The sequence below is a fragment of the Diabrotica virgifera genome, chromosome 5 (genome assembly GCF_917563875.1).
Source record: "Diabrotica virgifera virgifera chromosome 5, PGI_DIABVI_V3a".
In the NCBI taxonomy this organism is placed as follows: Eukaryota; Metazoa; Arthropoda; class Insecta; order Coleoptera; family Chrysomelidae; genus Diabrotica; species Diabrotica virgifera.
In genome coordinates, this window is record NC_065447.1 from 57400819 (window position 1) to 57425517 (window position 24699).

Sequence of the window (24699 nt, forward strand, 5' to 3'; positions counted from 1 at the left end):
TGTCTAAATTTATTAGTTTTCGAGATATTTTCATTTTTCAATGGACCAGTAGCGTGGCCACCCAAATCACCAGAATTTAATAAACTGGACTGATTTTTTTGGGGTTATGTTAATAATGAAGTTTATAAAATACCACCAGCAACAAGGGATGACATAAAAAATAGAATACAAAGTGTATTTCGATGCGTTAATTTACAAATGCTTCGTAGAGTAAGTAGCTCATTCAATGATCGTTTTTAGGCATGCATAAATGTGTTAGAAGGTAATTTTGAACACCTTATGTAATTAAATATTAAAAATATTTTATTAAAATTAGCTTCTAATTTTTTCAAACATGTTTGTTTTGCAAAATTTATTACCGGTAAATTATTTTTCGTTTTTTATTTGTTACATTGTTACATTTACATACAAAAGTAGTGTTTAATTGTTTTCACAAAATGTTGTATTTTATATTTGTGGGTTTTTTTGTAAAATTTATTACATTTACATAAAAAAGTAGTTTTTAATTGTTTCAAAAATGTTGCATGTTGTGGTTGTGTTTTTTTAGTAAAATGTATTACTAATAAATTATTTTTATTTATTTATTTGCTACATTGTTACATTGATTACCGGATTGATAATCAGTAATCGGCAATTGCCAATTCAGTCATGGCTTACTTAAAATTTAGATAAATTTAGACACCTATAATAATTTGCTCTGAAAATGAAAATATCTCGAAAACTAATAAATTTGGACATAGGGAATGTTATATACAAATTAAAGTACTGTAATGTTACTTTTCAATAACGATATAAAATACAGGTTGTTCCATTTAACATTACTGAAAAAATAATGTACTTGCGTTTTGACTCACCCTGTATTTGATATAAAGAAAATTAGCAATGTCAATATTTCTTGAAAATTTTGACAATAAATAAAAAATGTGGCATTAATAAACCATTGCTGTTGTGCTTATTTATATTTATACAGGGAGTTGAACTTGTTACGATTTTCATACAAAATTGGTTATAACTTTGTAAATACCCTGTATAACATAACTAACCTTTATATTTCCCCTGCTGCTACACTTCCACCATGTGAACAAGTCAAATCACAGCTCAGATGTTACCTGGGGCATATTAGCAAATATTTCAAACATCCACGCCAAGTCAGTATTTCCAATCGATGTTTCCTTAACGGATTACTTTTACAGGACTTTGACCCTAATATTTTTGTAAATTATATCTTGGTGGTTAGCATGTAAACTTCACGTAAGCACTGATGATGACTGGTAAACCAGTCGAAAACTAGTTATGTGATTGTGATGTAACGCTTTTAGGGATTTTAAATATACCTTTTATAAAGGATTTTACTATTCTTTATATTTTTGTGATGGAGAAGTTAACAGGATTTCGAATATAAAATAAAATATAGGGTGTTCCATTTAAAAAAAACATAAGTTTGGTCTGCCACTGTGTTATCGAACAACCTGTAACATTCTATCTAATTTTGTAATGTGAAGCTCAAAGTTGGCTACAATTTTTGTTATTAATTTTTATTGCTATCTATTACTATAGCGGATCTATTGAGCTTTACCCCACTAATCAATCACCCTGTATAGGGAAAACTATAAAGAAAAAAATGTCTAAGAAACACCACTATTATTCCACTTTTTTCAATAAAAGCTTTTTTGTTAATACATGTAATAACGTCGAAGCCGAAGAAATAACAGTCGAAGACATAATTAGTTTTTGTTAAGACAGCTATTTTGAGCAAAACAAACAAAAATGGCAAATTATTTCGTTATTTGAATCTACGACTTGCGAAGGAACTATTTTTAATAGATCGACGCAAATTCTCGCATTCACTGACGATATAGTTATAGTGGGCAGAAGTATGAGAGACATGGTGCAGTGTTTTACAAGGCTTGCGGACGCGCCAAGTGAATAAGAACTTGTGTTAAACGAGAAAAAACCAAATATATGTTGGTTTCTAAAAACTCCCGAAACATCCAACAGAGAATTAAAATCAACAACCATACCTTTGAGCAAGTCAAAGAATGCACATGCACATATCTTGGATCGCTAGTAAACGAAATAAAGAGACATTTAAGAAACATTTAAAAAATAATAATATAAAACGTGCAGTAAAGCTCAACATACAGAGTGTTCCAACGAAAATTTGACCCCCCCCCCCCCCCAGAAACTAAGAGTTGCTTCAGAATTTAAAAAAACATGTCAATCTGTATTGGACGGGGGACAAATTTTCATGCAAAATTCATCCCCCTTTCCCTGGCCCGCATCAGCCGCCAGTTTTTTTTTTAAATAGCAAGTATAGTTGAGTGGCACATCATTTGAAAGGTATTTTTTTTTCTCTACAGGACCCTCTAATTTTTTTTAATTTGCGGAGTAACTGTAAAGGTTATTTTTGATTTAACTAATTTATAATAAATTTGGTTAAGTCCAAAATTATCTTCAAACTTATTACGTAAATTAAAAGAAAATAGAGTGTCGTTTAGAGAAAAAAATTATTTTTCAAATGATGTGCCTCTCGACCACATTTGCTATTTAAAAAAAGTGGTGGTGGATGCGGGGCAGTAGGGGGTTACATTTGAGGGCATGAATTTTGGGTGAAAATTCGTCCCCCTCCCATTAAAAATTGACGTGTTTTTTTAAATTTTGAAGAAGCTTTTGGTTTCTGAGTTTCTGGGGGGGTCAAATTTTCGTTGGAAAAGACTGTATACAAGACTTTAATAAGATCGGTTTTGATACATAGTGCTGAAATATTTATCTCAAAATGATGAAAGACTTGGTATTTTTGAGAGAAAAATTCTTAGAAAGATTTTTGGAGCCGTAAATGAAAATGGGCTATGTCGTCGAAAATACAACTTTAAACTATATCAGTTATACCTACACCAGATATTGTAAAATTCGTTAAAGTGCAGAGACTTAGATGGGCTGGACACATTGCGAGGATTTTAGATCGCGAATACACGAAACGATTAACATTTTCAAAACCAGAGGGCACAAGAAGTAGAGGATGACCACGAAGAAAATGGATCGATGATGTGGAAGAAGACCTAAAGATTCTAAGGGTTAAAAGATGGAAGGAAGTTGTCAGGAATCGACTTCTTTGTGAGCAGGCCAAGATCCAAAACGGATTGTCGAGCCACTTATGATGATGATGATGACTTGCAAATCAGGAATTGTACTTAATTCTCAACGCGAGATAAATGCATACGGAGGGGAGTGTCCAACTTACCACGTCAGACGGAAAATAATGCTAACCACATTCAACACATGTCATGTGGGGTTGTGATAAATCGATAAATCCCATCCTCATTGGGTAGGATGGGATTTATCGATTTCGTTCAACACAACAAATCGTCGGGCTTCGGAACCCGTTCAGCTCACATGTTCCCATGGGTAGGTAGTTATTCTCCGTTCAACACACCGAGAATTACTAGTAATGGATTTCTGTTCGGTCTTTTATACTGTCATAGATTGTATAGGAACATGTTTTTTGAATATATAGGCGTACTCTAGACTCTAGACGATAAGAATATAATACATATTATGTATTGTTACATACATAACATGCTATTTAAAAACTTGTCCTCTACAAATGCAGGTATGTGGTTTATAGAAGTCAAGAAAGAATTATCCAAACTCAACTCTCGAAAGACTCCAGGTTATGACTTAATCTCGGCACAAGTACTAAAACAACTTCCTCGTAAGGCCATTATTATGCTAACAGTAATATTTAATCGCATGCTAAGTTTATCATACTTTCCAAAAATATGGAAATTTGCAGAAATCATAATGATCCTTAAGCCAGGCAAAGCGCCCAATGTAGTAACATCATATCGACCCATCAGCCTACTCCCGATCGTTAGCAAAGTTTTTGAAAGATTGCTGCTACAAAGAATATACGCAGATCATGAATTCATAACATTACTACCAGAACATCAGTTTGGTTTTCGGGAAAATCACTCTACTACACAACAAGTCCATCGAATAGTAAATGAAATATCAAAAACTCTCGAAGAAAAGAAATACTGCAACGCTGTATTCCTAGATATCTCACAAGCGTTTGACAAAGTTTGGCACAGAGGTCTGCTTTACAAAGTAAAATTAGCACTATCTAGTAACTATTTCCTCTTAATCAAATCCTACTTATCAAATAGATATTTCTCAGTAAAATTCAAAGACCAACAATCCAGCCTCTGTCCTATTAAATCCGAAGTTCCGCAAGGTAGTGTTCTCGGGCCGCTGCTGTTCTCACTCTACACAGCCGATATACCAGAGTCTCATAATACTACGATCGCTTCCTTTGCTGATGACGTAGCAATACTAGCTGTAAATGAAGATGACATACAAGCCTCACAAGACCTGCAATACCATCTGGACATACTCAGTGAATGGTACACAAAATGGCGAACAAAAGTTAACAAAACAAAATCATCTCAAATAAGTTAACCAACCGCCACAACACATGCCCACCTGTAAGAATGGAAAATGTACGAATACTAGCAGTAACAGACGCTAAATACCTTGGCCTCCATCTTGACCAACGTCTTACTTGGAAAAAACATATCCAGACCAAAAGGAGACAACTAGACTTGAAATTCCGACAAATGTATTGGCTTCTTGGACGCAGATCAAATCTCAACATCCAAAACAAAATTCTTCTGTACAAAGCAATAGTCAAACCGATTTGGTACTACGATCTACACCTCTGGGGCTGTGCAAAGTCAACATCACTGAATATCATCCAACGATTTCAGTCTAAAGTTCTACGATCAATAGTAGATGCAGCATGGTACGTAACTAATCAAACACTTCATCATCATCATCATCATCTTGGTGCTACAGCCCTTAGAGGGCCTTGACCTTCTCAAGCTTTCTACGCCATTCTGTTCTGTCCCTGCTTGCATTTTCCAGTTGCCGTATCCGATCTTCTCGGCATCTTGTGTTACCCCGTCCATCCACCTCAGCTTTGGTCTACACCGTCTCATCATTCCCACGGGTTGCGCTGTTAGAATCTTTTTTATCATGTTCGATTCAGGGGCCCGAGCTACATGTCCTGCCCACTGCAGGCGGTTTCGCTTAATTATAGTGATAATATCTTTTCCACCAATCAAACACTTCACGAAGACTTAAATATACCTTTAATCAGAGAAGAAATCCATCGAGCCACGGAGTCACAAAATGAGCGTACCATTCACCATGACAATGAGTTAGTAAGGGAATTATTATATAATGGTACTGCCACAAGCACACTAGATAGAACCTGGCCTCAGAACCTATTTTAAAACTTAAACATAATAGAAGACATCATTGGAAGTATCTTCTTCATGCCCAAAAACATGGAACATTCCCACGGGTTGCGCTGTTAGAATCTTTTTTATCATGTTCGATTCAGGGGCCCGAGCTACATGTCCTGCCCACTGCAGGCGGTTTCGCTTAATTATAGTGATAATATCTTTTCCACCAATCAAACACTTCACGAAGACTTAAATATACCTTTAATCAGAGAAGAAATCCATCGAGCCACGGAGTCACAAAATGAGCGTACCATTCACCATGACAATGAGTTAGTAAGGGAATTATTATATAATGGTACTGCCACAAGCAGACTAGATAGAACCTGGCCTCAGAACCTATTTTAAAACTTAAACATAATAGAAGACATCATTGGAAGTATCTTCTTCATGCCCAAAAACATGGAACAAATTTACTTAATACTCTTTTAATGATGTAGATTGTAAATATACATAATTACATAAAAAAAGGTATGTGGTCAAAATGCCAATTGCACTGTTTTATGAAGTCAAAAGTGACAGTCAAATTCGTACGAACTGTTTCAAATTGTAAAGGAAAAATATTTTTTATTTACAAATTTAAAGTCAGTCTGTATTTATTTTAAAATTTTACTAAAATATCAAACGCAATAAAGTCATGGAACGTCGGTATTTAATACAGAGGTCGTCAACGTGAAACTACTCCTCGACAGGATCGGTATGTGGTAGGATTAGCTCTATATAAAAAATAAAGTGAAAAAAAAATACCCATAACATTACTCTATGTAACCAAACCTTTGAAGAACATATTACATAAATATGGTTACCTTGCTCGTCAGACATCCATTCAGGGTTCCAATGTTACCTTATCGAAATCGTGGATTCGGATTATGGTGGAAACAACAACATGTGTCTTGGGGCTTACTAGAATTGAGTTCTGCATTATTGACAGATGAAGCTAGGTTTTGTCTCTACTCTGGGGTGAGAGCACGCCAAATAGAATTCTATTTTAGTGACGTCACGTTGCCTAGCAACCGTCGATTCTCCCATTGTGAAATTCGATTTTGTGACGTCAGCAAAATAGAATTCTATTTGGCGTGCTCTCACCCCTGATTTAAGAGTAGTGCGTTGTAGAGAACTTGGTCCGCAAAATAGATTCAGGCGGATATATGGTGTTTTTATATATTGATGGTATCTTAAAACCTGTTGCCCTGATATTTTGTCTTATATTTTTAAAAGCTATAACGTATATTTTACTCGCATAGCACACTCTAAAATAGTGTTATAACACTTTGTCGTTTTTTTTAGGTTAGTTACACGTATTAATTCCATAATCCAAAAGGGAGGTCTACATGACGCTGCAAGAATATCTCTATTGGACATTTTTGGTTTCGAAAACCTCAACGAAAATTCTTTTGAGCAACTTTGCATAAACTTTGCTTCGGAATCTCTGCAACTATATTTCAACAAACACGTTTTCAAACTTGGTAAGTTCCATTTTTATTACCTATACATACACTGTGTTTATTTGAGAAGGACCCACACTCAGGGTGGGTCTTAAAAAGGCCAACAGATCCGTTATTGCATTGGCCAAAATTCATAAATTAACGTTCATTGTCTTAATGAAATAATACTTTCTTCGTAGCAAAATCCGCCGTTGATATGAAACTATCTTGTAACAAAGGCATCCCAGGAACTCAAAAATATTAACAATATCATTTTAAAACCATCTACTTGGAAATGTATCGTATATGTCTGAATTAATATAGTCCTCTCGCCAGTGGGTGTACAACGGCCTCCTTAATTCAGATGGACTTACCCAAGTTTTTTATGTATTTTGACCCGTAGAACACGAATTTTTTGGGTAATAGTCGATCCGAATGTCGATAAGATTGTTATAACCAAAGAACTTGAGGAATCACATAACAGCGATTTTTCGCAATACAAAACGGTTTTTTGTATTTTTTGGGTCATTCTAAGCAAAAAATGTTTTTACAAGTTTTTTCGTAGGAGGTATAGTTTTCGACATATACGCGGTTGAACTTAAAAAAAAAATCGAAAAATTGCAATTTTTGAACCCGAATAACTTTTGATTGAAAAATAAAATAGCAATTCTGCTTACCGCATTTGAAAGTTCAAGTCAAATTATATCGGTTTTTATTACTTTCATTGCTAAAAATTAATTTTTTTATTGTTAAACAAAGCTATAAACACATAGTGATTGAATGATGTTTTCAATGCATTTCTCATTTGAAATTGAACGAGTAGGCGCGCATACAGACAATTTCTACGTAGATTACGTACATTAAACGCATGCATTGGGCACGGGAAACACTATGTGTTTATGGCTTTGTTTAACAAATAAAAACTTAATTTTTAGCAATGCAAATAATCAAAACCGATAGAATTTGACTTGAATTTTCAAATGCAGTAAGCAGAATTGCTATTTTAGTTTTTTAATCAAAAGTTATTCGGGTTCAAAAATTGCACTTTTTCGATTTTTTGAAAGTTCAACCGCGTTTATCTCGAAAACTGTGCATCCTACGAAAAAACTCGTAAGATCATTTTTTGCTAAGAATCACCCAAAGAATATAAAAAAAAAAACGTTTTGTTTTGCGAAAAATCGCTGTTATGTAAGTCCTCAAGTTCTTTGTCTATAACAATCTTATCGACATCTGTTACCAACTGTTATCAACTGTTACCCAAAAAATTCGTCTTCTACGGGTCAAATACATAAAAAAAACTTGGGTAAGTCCATCTGAATTAAGGAGGCCGTTGTACCCCCCTGGCGACAGGACTAAAATGAATTATAGATCGTGAATACGAATTGGTCGTGATGTCATATCATTGTAGTATTGGATGTCCTCGCCATTAATTTATTAGGTTTGGCGTTCGTTTTGACAATAAGTTTTATAAATATTTTTATAGTTACTATTTCTGACTAATATTTGAAATATTTAAGTGTTTTTGTTAAGACAATTTTTAATTAATATTTGAATGTTTTTATTACTTAAGACAGTTTTTTTTTAATGACTGAAGAGGGTTTTCTAAAGGCCAGTCTGATAACTTACTTATACTAGATATATGTATGGTGGCCACATATTTTCAAAAGGGTGAAATTTTTTCCGTTGGAGAAGTTGGGGGAGTTAAAGCAGATAAGTAAGTACATAATACGTATGTTATACGCCGTCTTTTATCGGCTGGTAATCCAATAAATACTTTATTCGGGTTTTTAATAGTTGTACTTTTACAAAATGGCACTAAACAACACTTATAGTGTTTTCTTTTATTTTCTATAGTAAACCTTCTTTCCTTTCTTTAAAAACCTGTATCAAACTGTATACGATAATGTCATTAAAATATAAATATAACCATAAACATAAACATAAATAAAATATGATATGAAAATTAGGGTCGTTTGAAATGGTTTAAATACACAGAAGATTTTAAATTTGAACTTCTAGATTATTATGAGTTTTTGAAGCGTGAAATTTTATAACTCTCATTTTTAAACAAAACTGAACATTATGTAATAAAAAATGTGCAAATTTCCTATTTAACTGAAGAATTTCTGTATTACTAAATAACAATACAGCATTTGTTTAATTTGTATTTTACAAACGATTTCCGAAGTGGAAATCGAAAAAACAAAATAATCATATTTTAAACTAAAATAGTGCTTAATTCTCAATAAAAATAGTCTTTTTCTTGTGGCGTTGTCTCCATTAGTGGAGGTTAGTGACTGTCACTGGTAAATCTGGCGCCTATCAGGACCCCGTTTTCTTTCCATCTTCCCCTGGACTATCATTTGCGCGAGGCGGTACTTTTCGTTTCTCATTATGTGTCCTAGGTAAATAAATGTAGTAAGCTATTAATTTATGTGCTTGTTTTTTTCTTTTGTAGAACAACAAGAATATGCCAAGGAAAGACTGGAATGGACTAATTTAACATGGACTGACAACATACCAGTGATACACTTATTAGGAAAAAAACCTGTCGGTATTCTACATCTTCTGGACGATGAAAGCAATTTCCCGAAAGCATCGGACTCTTCGTTTTTAGAAAAGTGTCACTACAATCATGCTCTAAATGAGAACTATTGTCGTCCTAGAGTAGGAGGAAGAGAATTTGGAGTAAGTATCAGAATATTTTGGAAGCAAAAAATAAAATACCTATTTTAGTCGAGGAAATGAAGCATTTTGGCTCGCAATTTTTTCGTCCAGCATGGATTTACTTGAAATTTTCACAGAAGGTAGAGAACAGTCCAAGGATCATTTTCTATATCATACCGCTGTACGCTAAAACCTTGGGTGTGGTTGCCACCCCATCTCGGGGTGGGAATTTTTTATAACATTGAAACCATGTAAATCGATGTAAAAAGTAATTCTAAGAAAAAAATGTTTTTTACATTTTCTTCGTGAAACTAATATTTTTCGAGTTATTCGCGCTGGAACGTAACAGTTTTTCGACGAAAAAATCAACTTCTTTAGAGCGTTTTTTGAGAACACCTCGAAAACTATGCATTTAATCAAAAAATTTGTAAATATCAAAATTGTATCTTTTAGTAACACAAATCAAATTCTTTTTCTACAATATCTTTAAGACCAACACAAACCAAGATACGGCATGTTAAAAGTTAGCTTTTTTCGTCAAATGCATAATATTTAATGTTAAAAGCCAAATATCGGGAAAACTTTGCGTTTTTTAAAGAAAATTTAAATAACTTTTTTAAGTATACAATTAGGTCTTTTAAAAAATAATAATAAAAAGTTTCTGGAATGAAAATTTAGCGACTTATGATCAAAAAAAGGTCGGTACCTGCTTTTCTCTACGAATAAATCAGTGAAAACAACCCCCTACCTACCCTACTAATTAAAAATTGGTCTTCACCTTTCTGTAATTCCTTTTAAATTTGTATTACCAATACACTCAAGAAGGTTGACTTATTTAAAAGGCCTAATTTTAGAAAAATTGGTGTTTAAAGAAAAATAGATTTTTTGCAATTTCGTATTTTTTACCTTTTACTGGAAAATATCTCCGAAAATACTGGAGTTACGAAAAAAATAATAGACTACTAAATTGTAGCTTTTTTAATAACTAAAATTCCCTTGTACACAGACTTTAATTATAGTGAACAGTTAGCGAGATATAGCTGTTTAAAACCTCTATTTACGAACAAACACCCCCTTACTCGAGCTCTTTAAACCCACCACAATTAAAAACTAAGGGATCTTACGGAAATTAATTTACACAGTCTTATATATCTTCAAAAATCCTACAAAATCTTTTTTGGAAAAACTTTTTATCGCCAAAAGTGAAGGAGATATTTTTATAACACAAATTTTTTTTTTCGAAAAATTCGTAGTTCGCTTATGTATTATTCGTAGTTCGCATTATAGAGCGTTTCCAATGTATGTATAATACCACAGAACCGGTTCGTATAATGGAAGAGGACTAAAAAACTATTTGTATTTGTATTTGTGCATACATATTTGTAAATTCGTATTTTTGTGTAAATAAATGTTTTTGTAATTATTTAATTCTACTTTTTTTCCATATATATCTATTAAATTATCTACTTATAAAAATTGTAATGTTATTAAGGGTGGTTTCTAAGGGTTGAAATATTATGATATTATATCCTAAAGCATAAAACAATAATTATTTAACCAATCAAAACCAAATTTTACCCATATTAAAGTTTACAATGTTTTTATATAATTTTTGAAAATAAGGGGTAGTTTACACCCCTATAAATAATCAACGCCCTTGCGCATGATATAGCATATAAAGTACAGGGTGAGATGATCCTAATCCTAAATTTTTATGTAAATCGATGCAAGCAGAAATTATTCTTTTAGGATAAGTAAAATGTTTTATATATAGCTCCAACAAGGGTGGTTTTAACGGTTGAAATATTATGGCAGTATATCTTAAAGCATACAACAATCATTATGTAACTAATAAGAACCAAATGTTGACAATATTAAAGTTTAAAATATTATTTTATAATTTTTTACAAGAGGGGTAGTTTTCACCCTTAAAAAACCAAAAGCGTACAACGGCTCAATATAGAAAATGAACTAGAGGGTGAAATGAGCCTAATCCCAAATTTTTGTACAAATTGATGCTGGACGAAAAAATTGCTAGGATTTGCCATTTTTTCAGCTTCATTTCCTCGACTATTTATTTTTTAATCCTCCTCTATATTTTCTCCTTCGTAAGGATGTGGTGCCGTCATTTAATTTGTTTGACTATTTCTGGCCTTTTATTTCTTTCCTGTGCGTGTTGTTTTGCTTCACAGAATGAGTAGCCAGTCATGTCCTTTATGTGCTCCGACCATCGTGCTGGAGAATTAGAAACCTTTACCGGAATCAGACTGCAAACCTAAGAGTAGACGGTGAACACACCGAAAATGTAAAAATCATGCGTGGAGTGAAGCCAGGCTGCATTTTGTCCCCCCTAATTTTCAATCTTTACTGTGAAAGAATATTTATCGAGTCTTTCCACGAAACTGAAAAAGGTATTCTACTAAAGGGTACCGGCTAAATAACATCATGTATGCAGATGACACCATAGTCTTTGCGGACAACCTTGAAGACCTACAAGTCCTCATGAACAAAATCACGTATTACGGTCAACAATAGGGACTCAATATAAACTTAAGGAAGACAAAGCTTATGATCATTAGCAAGAAAAAGATAACAGAAGGTCAACTGTACATCAACCAAACCCCTGTAGAAAAAGTGACGCACTACAACTACCTCGGCACCATAATAATTGAAGAATGGACCAACAACCAAGATATAACGCGCGCATCGGAAAAGCTAGATCAACCTTCAACCGTATGGGGACCTTGAACGAAGATACCTATGTGCCAAAAATTGGAATCATTTGAGATGTGGCTATATCGGAGAATTCTTAAAATCCCATGGACTGATCGGGTCACAAATGAGGAGGTCCTTAGAAGAATGGGGAAGAACCGAGAGGTACTAACCAATATCAAATCTCGAAAGTTGGAATACTTTGCGACACATTATGCTAAATGAATCCAGATTTGCCCTCCTACAAGCCATCCTGCAAGGAAAAATATTTGGAAAGCGAGGTCCAGGAAGAAGAAGAACATCCTGGTTAAAGAACCTCAGAACCTGGTTCAAAACAACATCTGTGCAGCTTCTCCGCGTTGCTGCAGATAAAGTGAAGATTACTATGATGATCGCCAACATTCGTCACGGATAGGCACATCAAGAAGAAGAACGTGCTGGAGATCTTCCTCCCAATGTTTGGCCCGCCACGTTGCCTCATAACTATCACCATGCCTCCTCTTCCTCTAGTTATATGTCCAAAATAACTAAGTATATTTTGGTTGATAGTTGTGGTGATTCTAGTTTTTGTGTTAGGACGTTTTTCGAGTATCGAATTATTAGTGCGATGTTCGATTCATGGTATGAACAACATTCTACGTAGACCCACATTTCAAATGTTATTAAACGCTTCGAATCGGCTTTTTTGATGATCCATGGTTATGAAACGTAGGTAGTGATAGGAAATATTGATGCTCTAACGAGGCGTAATTTTTTGTTTTTGTGATGTTATTCTTCCGTATTTTTTTGAGTTTGACTCTTGCCGATCTGACCATTGGGATGCGTCGACGGATCTCGCTTCGCATCCTGCACTTTTAGTAATAACGGAATCTAAGTAATTACATTGTCTGACCAGTTCGTAACCTGCCGTGTTTCTCATCTCTATCTGGCTCCTTCTGATTCTATCGATGATCATCACCCCAGTTCTCTGTATATTTATTCTCAAACCATATTCCGTACTCACCGTGACCACCCTATTTACAACTTGTTCCAGTTCTTCTGGTGAAGAAGTTTTCTGCAAATATTTTTAGTATTTAATGTTTATTCTGTATACTAAATTTACAATCAAGATGCAGTAGCAATAAACAAACCGAGATACGTTAAATGCCACTAGGAGCACTCCCGAATCATAATTTACAATGTGTAAACTTTGGAAATCATGATTTGGGATTTACAATGTATATGGGTGATTCGCCACAATAGACGGCAATTTCGAGGTAGAGAAATTTAATTTAAAACATGGTTTAGAATTATTTCATTTTTACAAATTTTTTATAAAATGAGCTATTCAGCTTACCCATGATACCAGCAGAGATCATTTTTAAATATTTTCCAAAAAACGGACATGTTGTGACTTCGGAGTTGACTAAGTGTCTATGGTGTTGACGTAATTCTCTGTTAATTGAAATTTATGATCGTAACAATTAAATAAAAATTGGTATGTAATAAATCTATACAAAACACTTCCGTTTTGATATAAACTACTACAGAAAAACATGAAAAATGGGTAAAATATCAATTGCGTCGGAGTTGATTTAGACCGGCCTTCGTGTTGGCAAAACTTTCCAATATGTAGCCGTGTCTTCGTTAAACTTCAAAAATCTAAGCTGCTTTTGAACACAACAATCTTGGCATTTCCTTTCTATACATTCTTCTGTCTTTTCTCCATTTTCTCCATGTCAACATAATGATTTGTTATCCGCTTCCACACATGAGCTCCATGTTTTCACATAATGTGCCTTCATAGACAGATGTCTCTTTTATCAACATTAGAGAAGACTACCCAAAATGGTATATTTTCACATAAATAAGCATAGCTGCATAAAATATTACTTTCTTTCATAAAATCTTTATTTAACGATTTTGGGGGGCTTTCGCCTTCATTTTTCCGTCGTACTCCAGTGTATACAAGCCATTTGCTATAAAAAGAAGATAATTACCAAACCGACCGAAACATCTTGAGAGCTTATTCAGTAACCCTTTTCTTATATCAGACTAAATTTAAATTGTTTTTTTTTAAAGGTAATGGTAATAAAAATGGTATACATTTTTATTTTTATTGTATTTTTTTAGTTTAATAATGACCACTCACACACTTTCAACAACTCCGAGGCACGTTCGTCAACTCCGAGGCACGACTGGGCTTCGGAGTTGATTGCTTCGGTGTTGATGATTTCATCCATTTTTAATTCTACTTTCTACAAAATATTAAAAATAATTTTGCTTTATTCATCGTGTGTCAAAAAAACTTTATACCGCATACTTAGAAGAAAAACATATTAAAAAATTAGCAAAATTAAGCTTTTACGAAGGCTTCGGTGTTGACTGTATAAAAACATACGCTTAGCTTAAGACACCTTGAAAAATTTTCTATCGCTTAACGATATTATGTTCATCCACTTTCTTCCACAATTTGGGTTAGACTGAAGCGTTCCTCTCTTGTCAATCTGCCTGCCATACAGTATAGTGCAGTTTGGCCTAAATTTTCGTATATTTTCATGAGGCCTCGGTGTTGATGCACAAAGTTGGTTACAGTTTTTAGTAGTAGATTTTTATGGTTTAATTTTAAAAATAAAAGTTATTAATTTGACACTTTTAAATTACATTGGGTTTTTAATTAATTATTGATAAAATAATCTGCACTTTTGTAATTTTTCAGCGTGTAATACTATAAAACAGATCAAAAAACAAGGTGGGTTACAGCCTCGGAGTTGATATTTTGACTATAAAATTGCATAAAATGCTTGTAAAAATACTTTTTTTAAAATTAATGTTAAGTGGCGTACATTCATCTATTGTATAACTTAACTTTGGCAACACAATTTGAAACACAGTATGTAAAGGACTTAAGAAAAAAGCGAGTTACACAATATGCCGCTTATTTTGGCGAACCACCCATATACATTGTAAATTATGATTCGGGAGTGCTCCTAGTGGCATTTAACGTGTCTTGGTTTGTTTATTTCTACTGCATCTTGATTGTAAATTTAGTATAGTTATAAACCATGAAATGATATGAGAATACCTAGGCAGAACAATATAGGACACTATTAGAAATTTTTATTAAAATGTATTTGTTTTATAGATAAGGCATTTTGCTGGGCAAGTTTGGTATTCGGTGGATGGATTCCTGGACAAAAATCGAGATGCTTTAAGACCTGATGTTATAGAACTCATAGCGTCAAGTAAAAATGACTTAATCAGTGCTATTGCCAAACCATTATTACATCACACTCAAACTAGGACTCTTCCCAGAGGAACTAATGGCAGATTTGTTACTATGAAACCAAGAACACCAACTGGTAAGAAGATACCTACTGTTTGTTTTAAACTCACTTCTGTATTTAATAAGTATTAACAATTATCTGTATTTTTATTTTTAGTTGCTGCCAGGTTTAGCGATAGTCTTCACACACTGCTAGAATCAATGTCGAGGTGTAACCCTTGGTTTATAAGATGTGTCAAACCCAACAACGACAAAGCGCCTATGAGATTTGACATGCCAATAGTTCTGGAACAGTTGAGATATACTGGAATGCTAGACACGATTAAAATTAGACAATCGGGTTATCCGGTTAGGATGAAGTTCCATCATTTTGTAGATAGATATAGGTAAGAAAATTATAAAATGATTTGTAATATTTTTTTAAATTGAGAAATTTTATGCATATGAAGCAGAATGCTGTATCAGTCTTTGGTACTTCCATATCATAAGAATCGATCATCATCATCATCATTAACCTCTACACGTCCACTGCTGGACATAGGTCTCCCTCAGCTTTTTCCATCTGTCTCTGTCTTGTGTGGCTTGCATCCCGTTATTGATAACACGCTTCAGATCGTCCCGTCGGTACATTTGGTTGCTGGGCGACGAATGCATGCAAATATGCATTCAGCTCCCGGGCCGAACCATGGCGGGTGAGAGGAAACCCTGTCTGCATAAAATTTAGGTGGGCCTACGATCGACGACAGCGTTTGTCATCGGCCATGTTTCGTTCCGGGAGCTGTAGGTGTCTACGAAGTTAAATTCAGATATCAGGATAATCTGTTTTACTTTTCCATCGTAGTAGTAGCTTACAAAGGCGCCACTACTCTAATGGTCTTAGATGAAATCTATTTTTGACTTATTGTTTTCTGTCCTTTATTTCAGACGGAGCTATATGCAAAATAAATCTTTTAAAAAAGGTTTTTTGTAACTTAAATTAATAGAGGATAGTAAATTTAATGTTCCGAAACACAATGTTTTGCCCATCTTTGTATTTGAAAAAAATTTAATATGTACGAAACCTTTGTTTAGTAATACTTATATATCTACCTCTTTTTCCTCCCCAGCTGTTCTCTTTCCAGGTGTTGCTGCTCCTTACTCATTTTCGTCGTTCTCCCTCTCTCTCTTTTAAGTCTTCTGGGTCGAAATCCCTACATCTTCTCCTCTAGTTTTCTCTCTCTTTCCATCAGCTTCTAACAGCTCTGTAGTAAGACAGGCTCTTTCCCTAATTGTCTTAATCCTGTCCTAAGCATTCTTTCTAGTCTTACCCAGTATTCACCGTACCATTCTTTGGTACGTTTTCCTACCCTTTTCGTTTTTACAGGCCGTACACTAACGCACGTCTCTTATATAGCTTTCCTTTCAGCCCTTTCCCAATTCTTCGACCACAGGGTACCTCACTCATTGAATTGGCTTTCCGTTAAACCAACCAACCTGTATCCTGTGGGCAATTTGTCGATATAGTGTCCCATTTTCTGTTCTGTAGGAACCAATGTATTTAAGTTCCCCTACTTGTCGTAGTTTTTCTCCAAGCAATTCGATATCCCCAACCATTCCTGCTCCTCCCAACCACATATAGTAAGTTTTCGACCTGCTAACTTTAAGTCTTTCCTCTTCAATAGCCCTTCTCTAACCCCCCGATATATCTTGGCCCTCTTCTACTAACACGATAGCATCAGCAAGGAGTATTGACCAAGTACCTTATAGACGGGCTGTATCGTCGCCCCCGCTAGCGAAATTATTCCGATTCGATTTTTTTGCACAAACTTACAATCCGACAAGCGAGATCTGGCGGGTGACCTTCTCGTATTGTGTACTTCTCTTTGTGTATTTTCACTCAAGGTCACCCTCCAGGTCTGACTTGTCTGATTGTACTCAAAAAGAGGTCCTTATAACAAATCCACAAGGTGCCAGGCGGTGCCGTGGTCAAAAAATTGTTGTAGTAAAAAGTGGTGGGGGGAGCATAATTACTGAATTGAATATTTTTCCGAGCTGCCCCAAATTTTATAATTCTCTCCTTTAGAGGAGATCAATAGTAGTGTAAATTTAAAATCTGACTGAAATCCGCGGTTGCATTAGCCGCCATATTGATTTTAAAGGAAATCGTTGTTGCTTAATATCTCCGCCATTTTCAACTTTTCGACAAAAACCGTAGGAGCTAAAATTGTTGGAAACGCAATGTCCTACCATTTCTTTTCCACAATTTTTTTATGCGATCAATATTCTCCGAGTTAAGGAGGAAAATAGTGGAAGCGGAGGGGAAGCATAATTATTGAATTGTCTCATTTATTATTAACTTTATGACATAATTGTACATAAACAAAAATAAAGAGAATTATATTTTATACAATTTTTGAAACTTTCAATGAAACACCAACCAAACTAAGTACATAAAAGACATAAATAATAACTGATATGCATTAAGTTCACTTAATTTTATTAACTAGCGGGTTTTATTGGTTGAATTTGTCTGTCAATAATTAAGTTTCATGTCAGCTAACATATTTTAATATTTCAACAATTTTTTTTTAAATTGTGGACCCTGTTTGGGTGGAATTTCCCCATTCCCCCCTCTTAGACCCGCCACTGGTTCTCTCGAAAAATTGTAGTAAATCGTAATTGCAACAATTTCAGTCCTTACACTTTTTGTCGAAAAGTTGAAAATGGGAAAGATATTGAACAAAAACAATTGCTTTAAAATCAAGCAGGTCTTACGCTCGTGCATTTACCGCATACGTACTACCTTAAATATTGATTTTATCAAAAAAATGAAAGAGATGAAAATTTTACAAAATCTAATTCTCTTCATTTTTGTATAGGTTAAAATTTGTTGTAAAAGTAATAGTAAACGAGATAATTCAATAAATCAATAATTATGCTTTAACTGTCACTGTTTTTTCTCCATAACTCGGAAAATATGGACCGCACAAAAAAAATTATAATAAACGAAATTATATGTAGAAAATCGCATTTTCAACAATTTCAGTTTTTATGTTTTTTGTCGAAAAGTTGAAAATGGCGGAGATATTGAGCAAAAACGGTTCTCGTTTAAAATCAAGATGGCGGCTAACACAACGGTCAAATTCAGTCGAGATTTTAAATTTATACTACTATTGACCTCCCCTAAAGATTAGAAAAATAAAATTTGGGGCAGCTCCTAATGCAAGGTCAAATGATATCCCGACTGGGCTATTTTGACTTTAATAATAATAATTTTTAATCGAGTTATTAAGCTTTGAAAATGGCCATTTTCTTATTTTTCAAATTTTAAATCGCGTATAACTTGTCAACAATCAATTTAAAAAAAAGGACAAGAGACCTTTTTTACTCAGAATGAACCAATTTATCTAAAAAAATTTGTTCGAAATGAAAAAACTATTTTTGTGAACTTGTTTAAAAAAATTGTTTAAACAATTTTTCGACCACGACACCGCATGGCACCCTGTGGAATTGTTATTAAGGGCCTTTTTTTGAGTAAGTTTGTGCAAAAAAGTCGAATCGGAATAATTTCGCTAACGGGGGCGACGATACAGCCCCGTCTATTACCTTCTCTGTCAGTATATCCATAACAAGATTATACACGTACCTGAGGTAGGGACTAGAGAAGAGCCTTGATCCAAACCAACAGTTACTGGAAAACTTTCCGTCAATCCGACACCTGTCCTTACTTCTAGTCCTATCCAAGAATATTGCTTTTTGTTCAAAAATTGATACAGAATTAAAAAATAAATATTTGCGGCCAATATACAAATTTATAATAAATGCTGCACAAACCCGTAATACTGGTTAAATTTTTCAAAAGTTAGCTGATATCAAACTATTACTTTCTTAAGGACCATATTTTTCACCAAATTAAAAAAAAAACTATAAACTGCTCTAACCTAGCTTTAATTTTGGTGTTTTAATACACTATACCTCTTTCTTTAATGATTCATGTTCATTTATCTAAATTCATCACTTATCTAGAGGTCCTTGAAATAAAACGCTAATTGCCAAATACAGAAACACCATGTATATCTTATTCGTCATATTTGTTATTTTCAAAGTGTTTATTAGAATTAATTTTTTCAGGTATTTATTGACCAGGATTCCTAGAGGAGCTCCTTACAGAGACTTATGTAGAGCCATTTTAGACTTGATACCTCCTACGGACACAGGTAGATAAATTAAATAAATAAATTTATACACTGTATAATATAATTTTTTATTTTTAATGTAATTTTGTTTTCTATGCTATTTTCAGAGGGTCCAGATTACCAACTAGGAGCTACAAGGGTTTTCTTGAGGGAGAGTCTTGAACGAAAATTAGAATCAACCAGAGGCGAGTCCCTAAAAGGGGCAGCAGTGATGATACAAAAGAACATAAGAGGATATCTCGCACGAAAGAAATACAAAAAGATTAGAACCAACGCCATTACTATTCAAAAACACTGGAAAGGATACAGTCAACGAAAACGATATCAAGCAGTTAAAAAAGGTGTCATTAAAGCACAAGCATACTACAGAGGTAGGCTCGAAAGAAAGAGATTTGAAAAAAGGAAAGCTGAATATAGAAGAAAAGTCGATGCTGAGAAAGTCGCCAAAGAAAGAGCCAAACAAAGAGCTGCCAGAGAAGCGCAGCTGCAAGCTCAAGCACAAGCGCAGGCGCAAAAACAAGCCGCAGCGGCTAAAGTATCCAACGCCAAGGTCAACATCAACCACCTAGAAATTCCAGCAGAACTAGCTTTTATATTTTCTAAATTGGAAAATTATACTCCCCCTCATACGGAGAAAAGTCTTATGAAGGTCTTGGGTGGTGTCACAGGATCTCCTCAACCCTTGATTCTGCCATCTGATTTAGATCAATTTGAGTTTTCTAAATTCTCTTCAGTATACTTTAAAGGTGCTGATATGAGAATGAAAAAGGAGCCGATTACGGTTCCATTTCTATCCAAAGCAGCAGCTAGGGACGAAGATTTTCAAGATGCAGTTGCTCTATTCAAACTAATACTGCGTTGGTCTAACGATTCCCATTTGCACGGAACTAAAGAAAAGGCTTTAGCTGATTATGTCGTTCACAAAGGCTTATCATCAAAAGGGCTGAGAGATGAACTGTTGATTCAGTTGTGCAATCAGATATATCAAAATGATAATTCAGAGAGAATTTGTCAACTGATGGCTCATTGTTTAAGTTGTTTCCAACCAAGTCCTTCGTTGCACAAGTAAGTATAAAGTATTGATTATAAGTGAAAGACAGTTTATGTTTCCTTTCGATTCAGAGGTGGTTCACCATCCCCAGACAGCTGTTTCTGTCTCTAGACGTCTTCATTGGGGCACATCTGCGTATTTAAGCAGAATTATAAAAATAACATAATCCAGTTTTAAGAAGCTACTTACTTACTTTCCGTGTCCGGAACAACAACAACTTAAAATTCTGTAAATCCAATGGTTGGCCACATAGATGGCCCTGTCATTTGCTATAATTAAGTCTTCTTATGTGCAGGTCTCTCTCATCACTGTGCATGATAGTAGATGCCGGCTGGTCTGAACCGCGCCACAGTCGCAGGTATCGTCCTCCTGGTATCCCCATTTTTTCAGGTTACTAGCATAACGTGAAACGCCGGTTCTTAGTCTGTTTAGCGCTTTCCAAGTCGGATACGGTAAATTGTGTCCAGCAGCTATTTCCTCCGAGGGAGGAAAATGTGTCGCGGTAGCTGACGCTTGCCATAAGTGTATTCGGCGCGTCTCTGGCGCTTCCGAGATGGATCTTGATGTTGTCAGGAAGCTTTTCCGAGATCTCAGTTTACTTGGCTGAGTTTGGTGGTCATATAATGGGTGTCTTCGGTCCGTCTCCTGCTTTTTTCGTTATACCTCTGATGTGACCTTCCTCCTGATAGGTGGTGGAGCAATCCCAGCTGTGGGGTATACCTCTTCGATAGGTGTCGGTTTCAGGCAATCCGATATTATACGAGCCGTTTCATTTAGAGCCACGTCGACGTTCTTTGCGTGAGCAGGCTAAGGCAGAAGTGCGGAGAGTGAGTGGTTGTGCTCCCCATTTTGTATTAGTTAGCTTGCGGATGATATTATTTCTGGTACTTACTTGCTTCTTGACATCTTGACAGTGGTATCGGTAAGACAGAGTTCTATTATCCAGACGGACGCCAAGGTATTTTGGCGTCTCGTTGTGTTCCAGCATCTGACCACGCCATTCCACCTCCAGCGGCCTTCGGGCATTTTTGCTTCTAAGGTGGAAAGCACATACCTAGGTTTTTGTGGAATTAAGTTTCAGATGGTTTTTATCGTAGTATAGAGCTAAGTCTCCCAGGGCATCTGTCAGTTTCACTTCGACTTCATTGAAGGTTCTTCCTGAGCTGCCACAGCTGTATCATCAGCGTAAATAAATTGCCTTGTTTGTTGGTGTATGGGTTGGTCGTTGGTGTAAATGTTGTATAGAATCGGCGCGAGGACACTTCCCTGTGGTAGCCTATTTTTGGTCCCTTCACCGACTGTTCTTGGATTGGAGCGTTACGTAGAAGCGTCTATTCTGGACGAGACATTTCACTAACCTTGTTAGTCGGAAATCTTTTGTAGTTTCGTAGAGTTTTGCGAGTAGCCGTTGATGGTTAACTGTGTCATAGGCGGAAACCATCTTCAATATGTTTGGTGAGATTAAGAATTTGACTACAGCAGCACTTTCGGGGTCTGAATCCTGCTTGTTCTGGAATCATTTTAGTCTCCACATAAGCAGCGATCCGGTTCAATAGCATTCTTTCAAATGCCTTGAAAAGGTGGCACAAAAAAGAGACAAGTCTAAAGCTCCTTGTATTCGCCGGATCTTTCCCTGGTTTTAAGAGGGCTATCACTCTAGCTTTCTTCCAGATTTTGGGGATTTGTAATGTACGGATGCAGCAATTCATCATTTTTACGAGCCACTCTACGGTTTTTAGTCCAAAGTTCTTTATTTGTTCTATTCATATGTGGTCCAGGCAGGCCGCTTTATTATCTTTCATTTGGTGGATCGCGCCTCTCATCTCCTTTAGACAGAAACAGGTACCTAGAACATCTCTCTCTTCATCGATATTCCGTTGAGCTCTCACCTTGTTCTTTCCTGATGTCGTCTTACCGTTCATTAGAAGACGATGGGCTATCTGATCGAGTGTGACTTCTGTCATGTTGACTGCCGGAGCAGCGAGATCGTTGCCAAGATTCCGAATCAGCTTTCAGGCACGTCTGCTGTTTTGTCTCATGTCCAGACTCGTGACCAGCTTGCACCACTTTTCCGTTCTGTTGGCGGATATTGCATGTAACATTTCCTCCCCAGCCTGTATTGTTGCTTCCGAGAAAGGGTCTACTTCATATAGCTGTTCATATATTTTAAGTAGGGGTTTAGATTCTTCATTGAGCCCCGCTATGTACTCAGTTCGACAACCTCTAGGGATAAATTTCCGTGATACTTGCTTTACGATTTCTACAAATTTATCGTATGAATCAGGGCAAGGTTCTAGCTGGGACACTTCTTGATCCAATGCTTCAGATAATTTTTCCCATTTTGCTTTAGTAAAGTTGAACCTTCTCTTGAAAGGAACAAATTATTGGTCTGTGCTGTGTCTTTGGGAGGGCGCTTCCAACGATTTTTGTCACCTGGTCTCCAATTCTGTCGCCGACAAATATATTGTTTAGGTTGTAACCTCTGCGCCATCTTCCGATGTTGAACGACGCAGGCTGCTTTGGATCGTGAATAAGTTTTAGGTTCATGCTTTCAGCTCATTTTTCTAGTTCTTCGCCATTGGAATATGTTTCGTTATAACCCCACGCGACACTGTGACCTTTGAAGTCACCCAGTACGAATTTGATTTGCTGTGATTGAAAGTTACTCGGTTCCTCAAAAGCAAAGTCAGCGTTTGGTGGTTTGTAGATTGACGTTACTGTACAGGAGTTTATGTCCACTGTGAAGATCTCGATGTCATTTTGATCTGTTAGAAATGTGGAAGCTACGTCGATATCTGGTCTGACGAAGACTGCGCTACCATATTGGTCGTGTGGTCTCTCCAGTATAAGCTTCATACCCCGAATCCTTGGTCTGCGGCTTGCAGTACCTCTATGGGTTTCTTGAACCAGTAGAACATCGAAACCATGTTCTCTGCACATATTAGACAATAGGTTTTCTTTATCTGCTGATAATCCTTCAATATTAATTGAGGTCGTCATCAAAATGGCCTTGATAAAGACCGTTTTGATTCTGATTGCATCTGTGTTGTTGGTGCACCGGTGTTGAAAGCATTAGCCGACATTACTCGTTTCCAGGGGACGCCCGATTGTATTCACAAGTGATCACAATCTACGCGGAGGCTCCCTTTTAAGAAGCTGTAGCGACATCTCTTAAAGAAAAGATGAAAAGCCCAGATGCAACTCTGACCCCTCAAATAGCTGCTGGGGATGGTGGACGACCTGTGAATCGAAAGGAAACATAAACTGTCTTTCACTTTTATCTTTACTCAGATTTTTAATACTCGAACAATCTTTCGGACCTTTTCCTAGGCGAACAAGGCAGAATGTGACTGCATGTTTTAGAGTCCTTTTTGCCTTCTTTATTCGTCGTCTCTTGTCTTATAAATTGTAAAAGTCAGAGATTAAGGATGTTACCAGAAATTAGTCCCACGAAAAGTTTTCAGATTTAAATTATTAGTTATTATTTTTAATAATTAATTTTTGCAGCTGGATTTTTCATCTTTTATTTATTATAACTCTCTATTTATTTATTATAACTCTATCTCTTCTCCTTCGTAAGGATGTAGTGGAGTCATGTAATTTGTTTGACTATTTTTGTCCAAGTGTCTCTCTCCTGTGCATGTTGTTTACCTTCGGATAATGAGTAACCAGTCATGTCTTTTATTTGGTCCGACCATCGTACTGGAGATCTTCATCTGGATCTTTTGCCCGTTACATTGTCTTCAACTGTTATTCGTTCTATGCCTTCTCTTTATAGTTATATGTACAAAATATCCCAGTATATTTTGGTTGATATTTGTGGCAAGTCTAGTTTTTATTTAAGTTTTTCTAGTATTGAATGAATTATTTGTGCGATGGTATGCGCAACATTCTACAGGCCAACATTTCAAATGCCATTATACTAGTACGCTTCGAATTGGCATTTTTGATGGTCCATGTTTCTGAAACGTAGGTGGCTATAGAAACTATTAATGCCCAAACAATGCGTAATTTTGTATTTTTTGTAATCGCAGTGTTCTTTCATAAATTTGTGAGTTTGACTGTTGCCTATCTGTCCACTGTGATGCGTTGACGGATCTCG

The 24699-nt window shown here is 35.6% G+C and overlaps 1 protein-coding gene across 2 annotated transcripts in view; it reads left to right on the forward strand.

Moving 5' to 3' along the window:
- LOC114330487 (unconventional myosin-XV) overlaps positions 1-24699 on the forward strand; it is a 368864-nt gene that overhangs the window by 143472 nt on the left and 200693 nt on the right. For both annotated transcript variants that reach the window (XM_028279830.2, XM_028279831.2), the window contains exons 7-12: positions 6591-6769; positions 9186-9415; positions 15231-15447; positions 15529-15757; positions 19482-19567; positions 19654-20611. In XM_028279830.2, the coding sequence (XP_028135631.1) occupies positions 6591-6769; positions 9186-9415; positions 15231-15447; positions 15529-15757; positions 19482-19567; positions 19654-20611 (1899 nt within the window). The remainder of the gene's footprint in view (positions 1-6590; positions 6770-9185; positions 9416-15230; positions 15448-15528; positions 15758-19481; positions 19568-19653; positions 20612-24699) is intronic.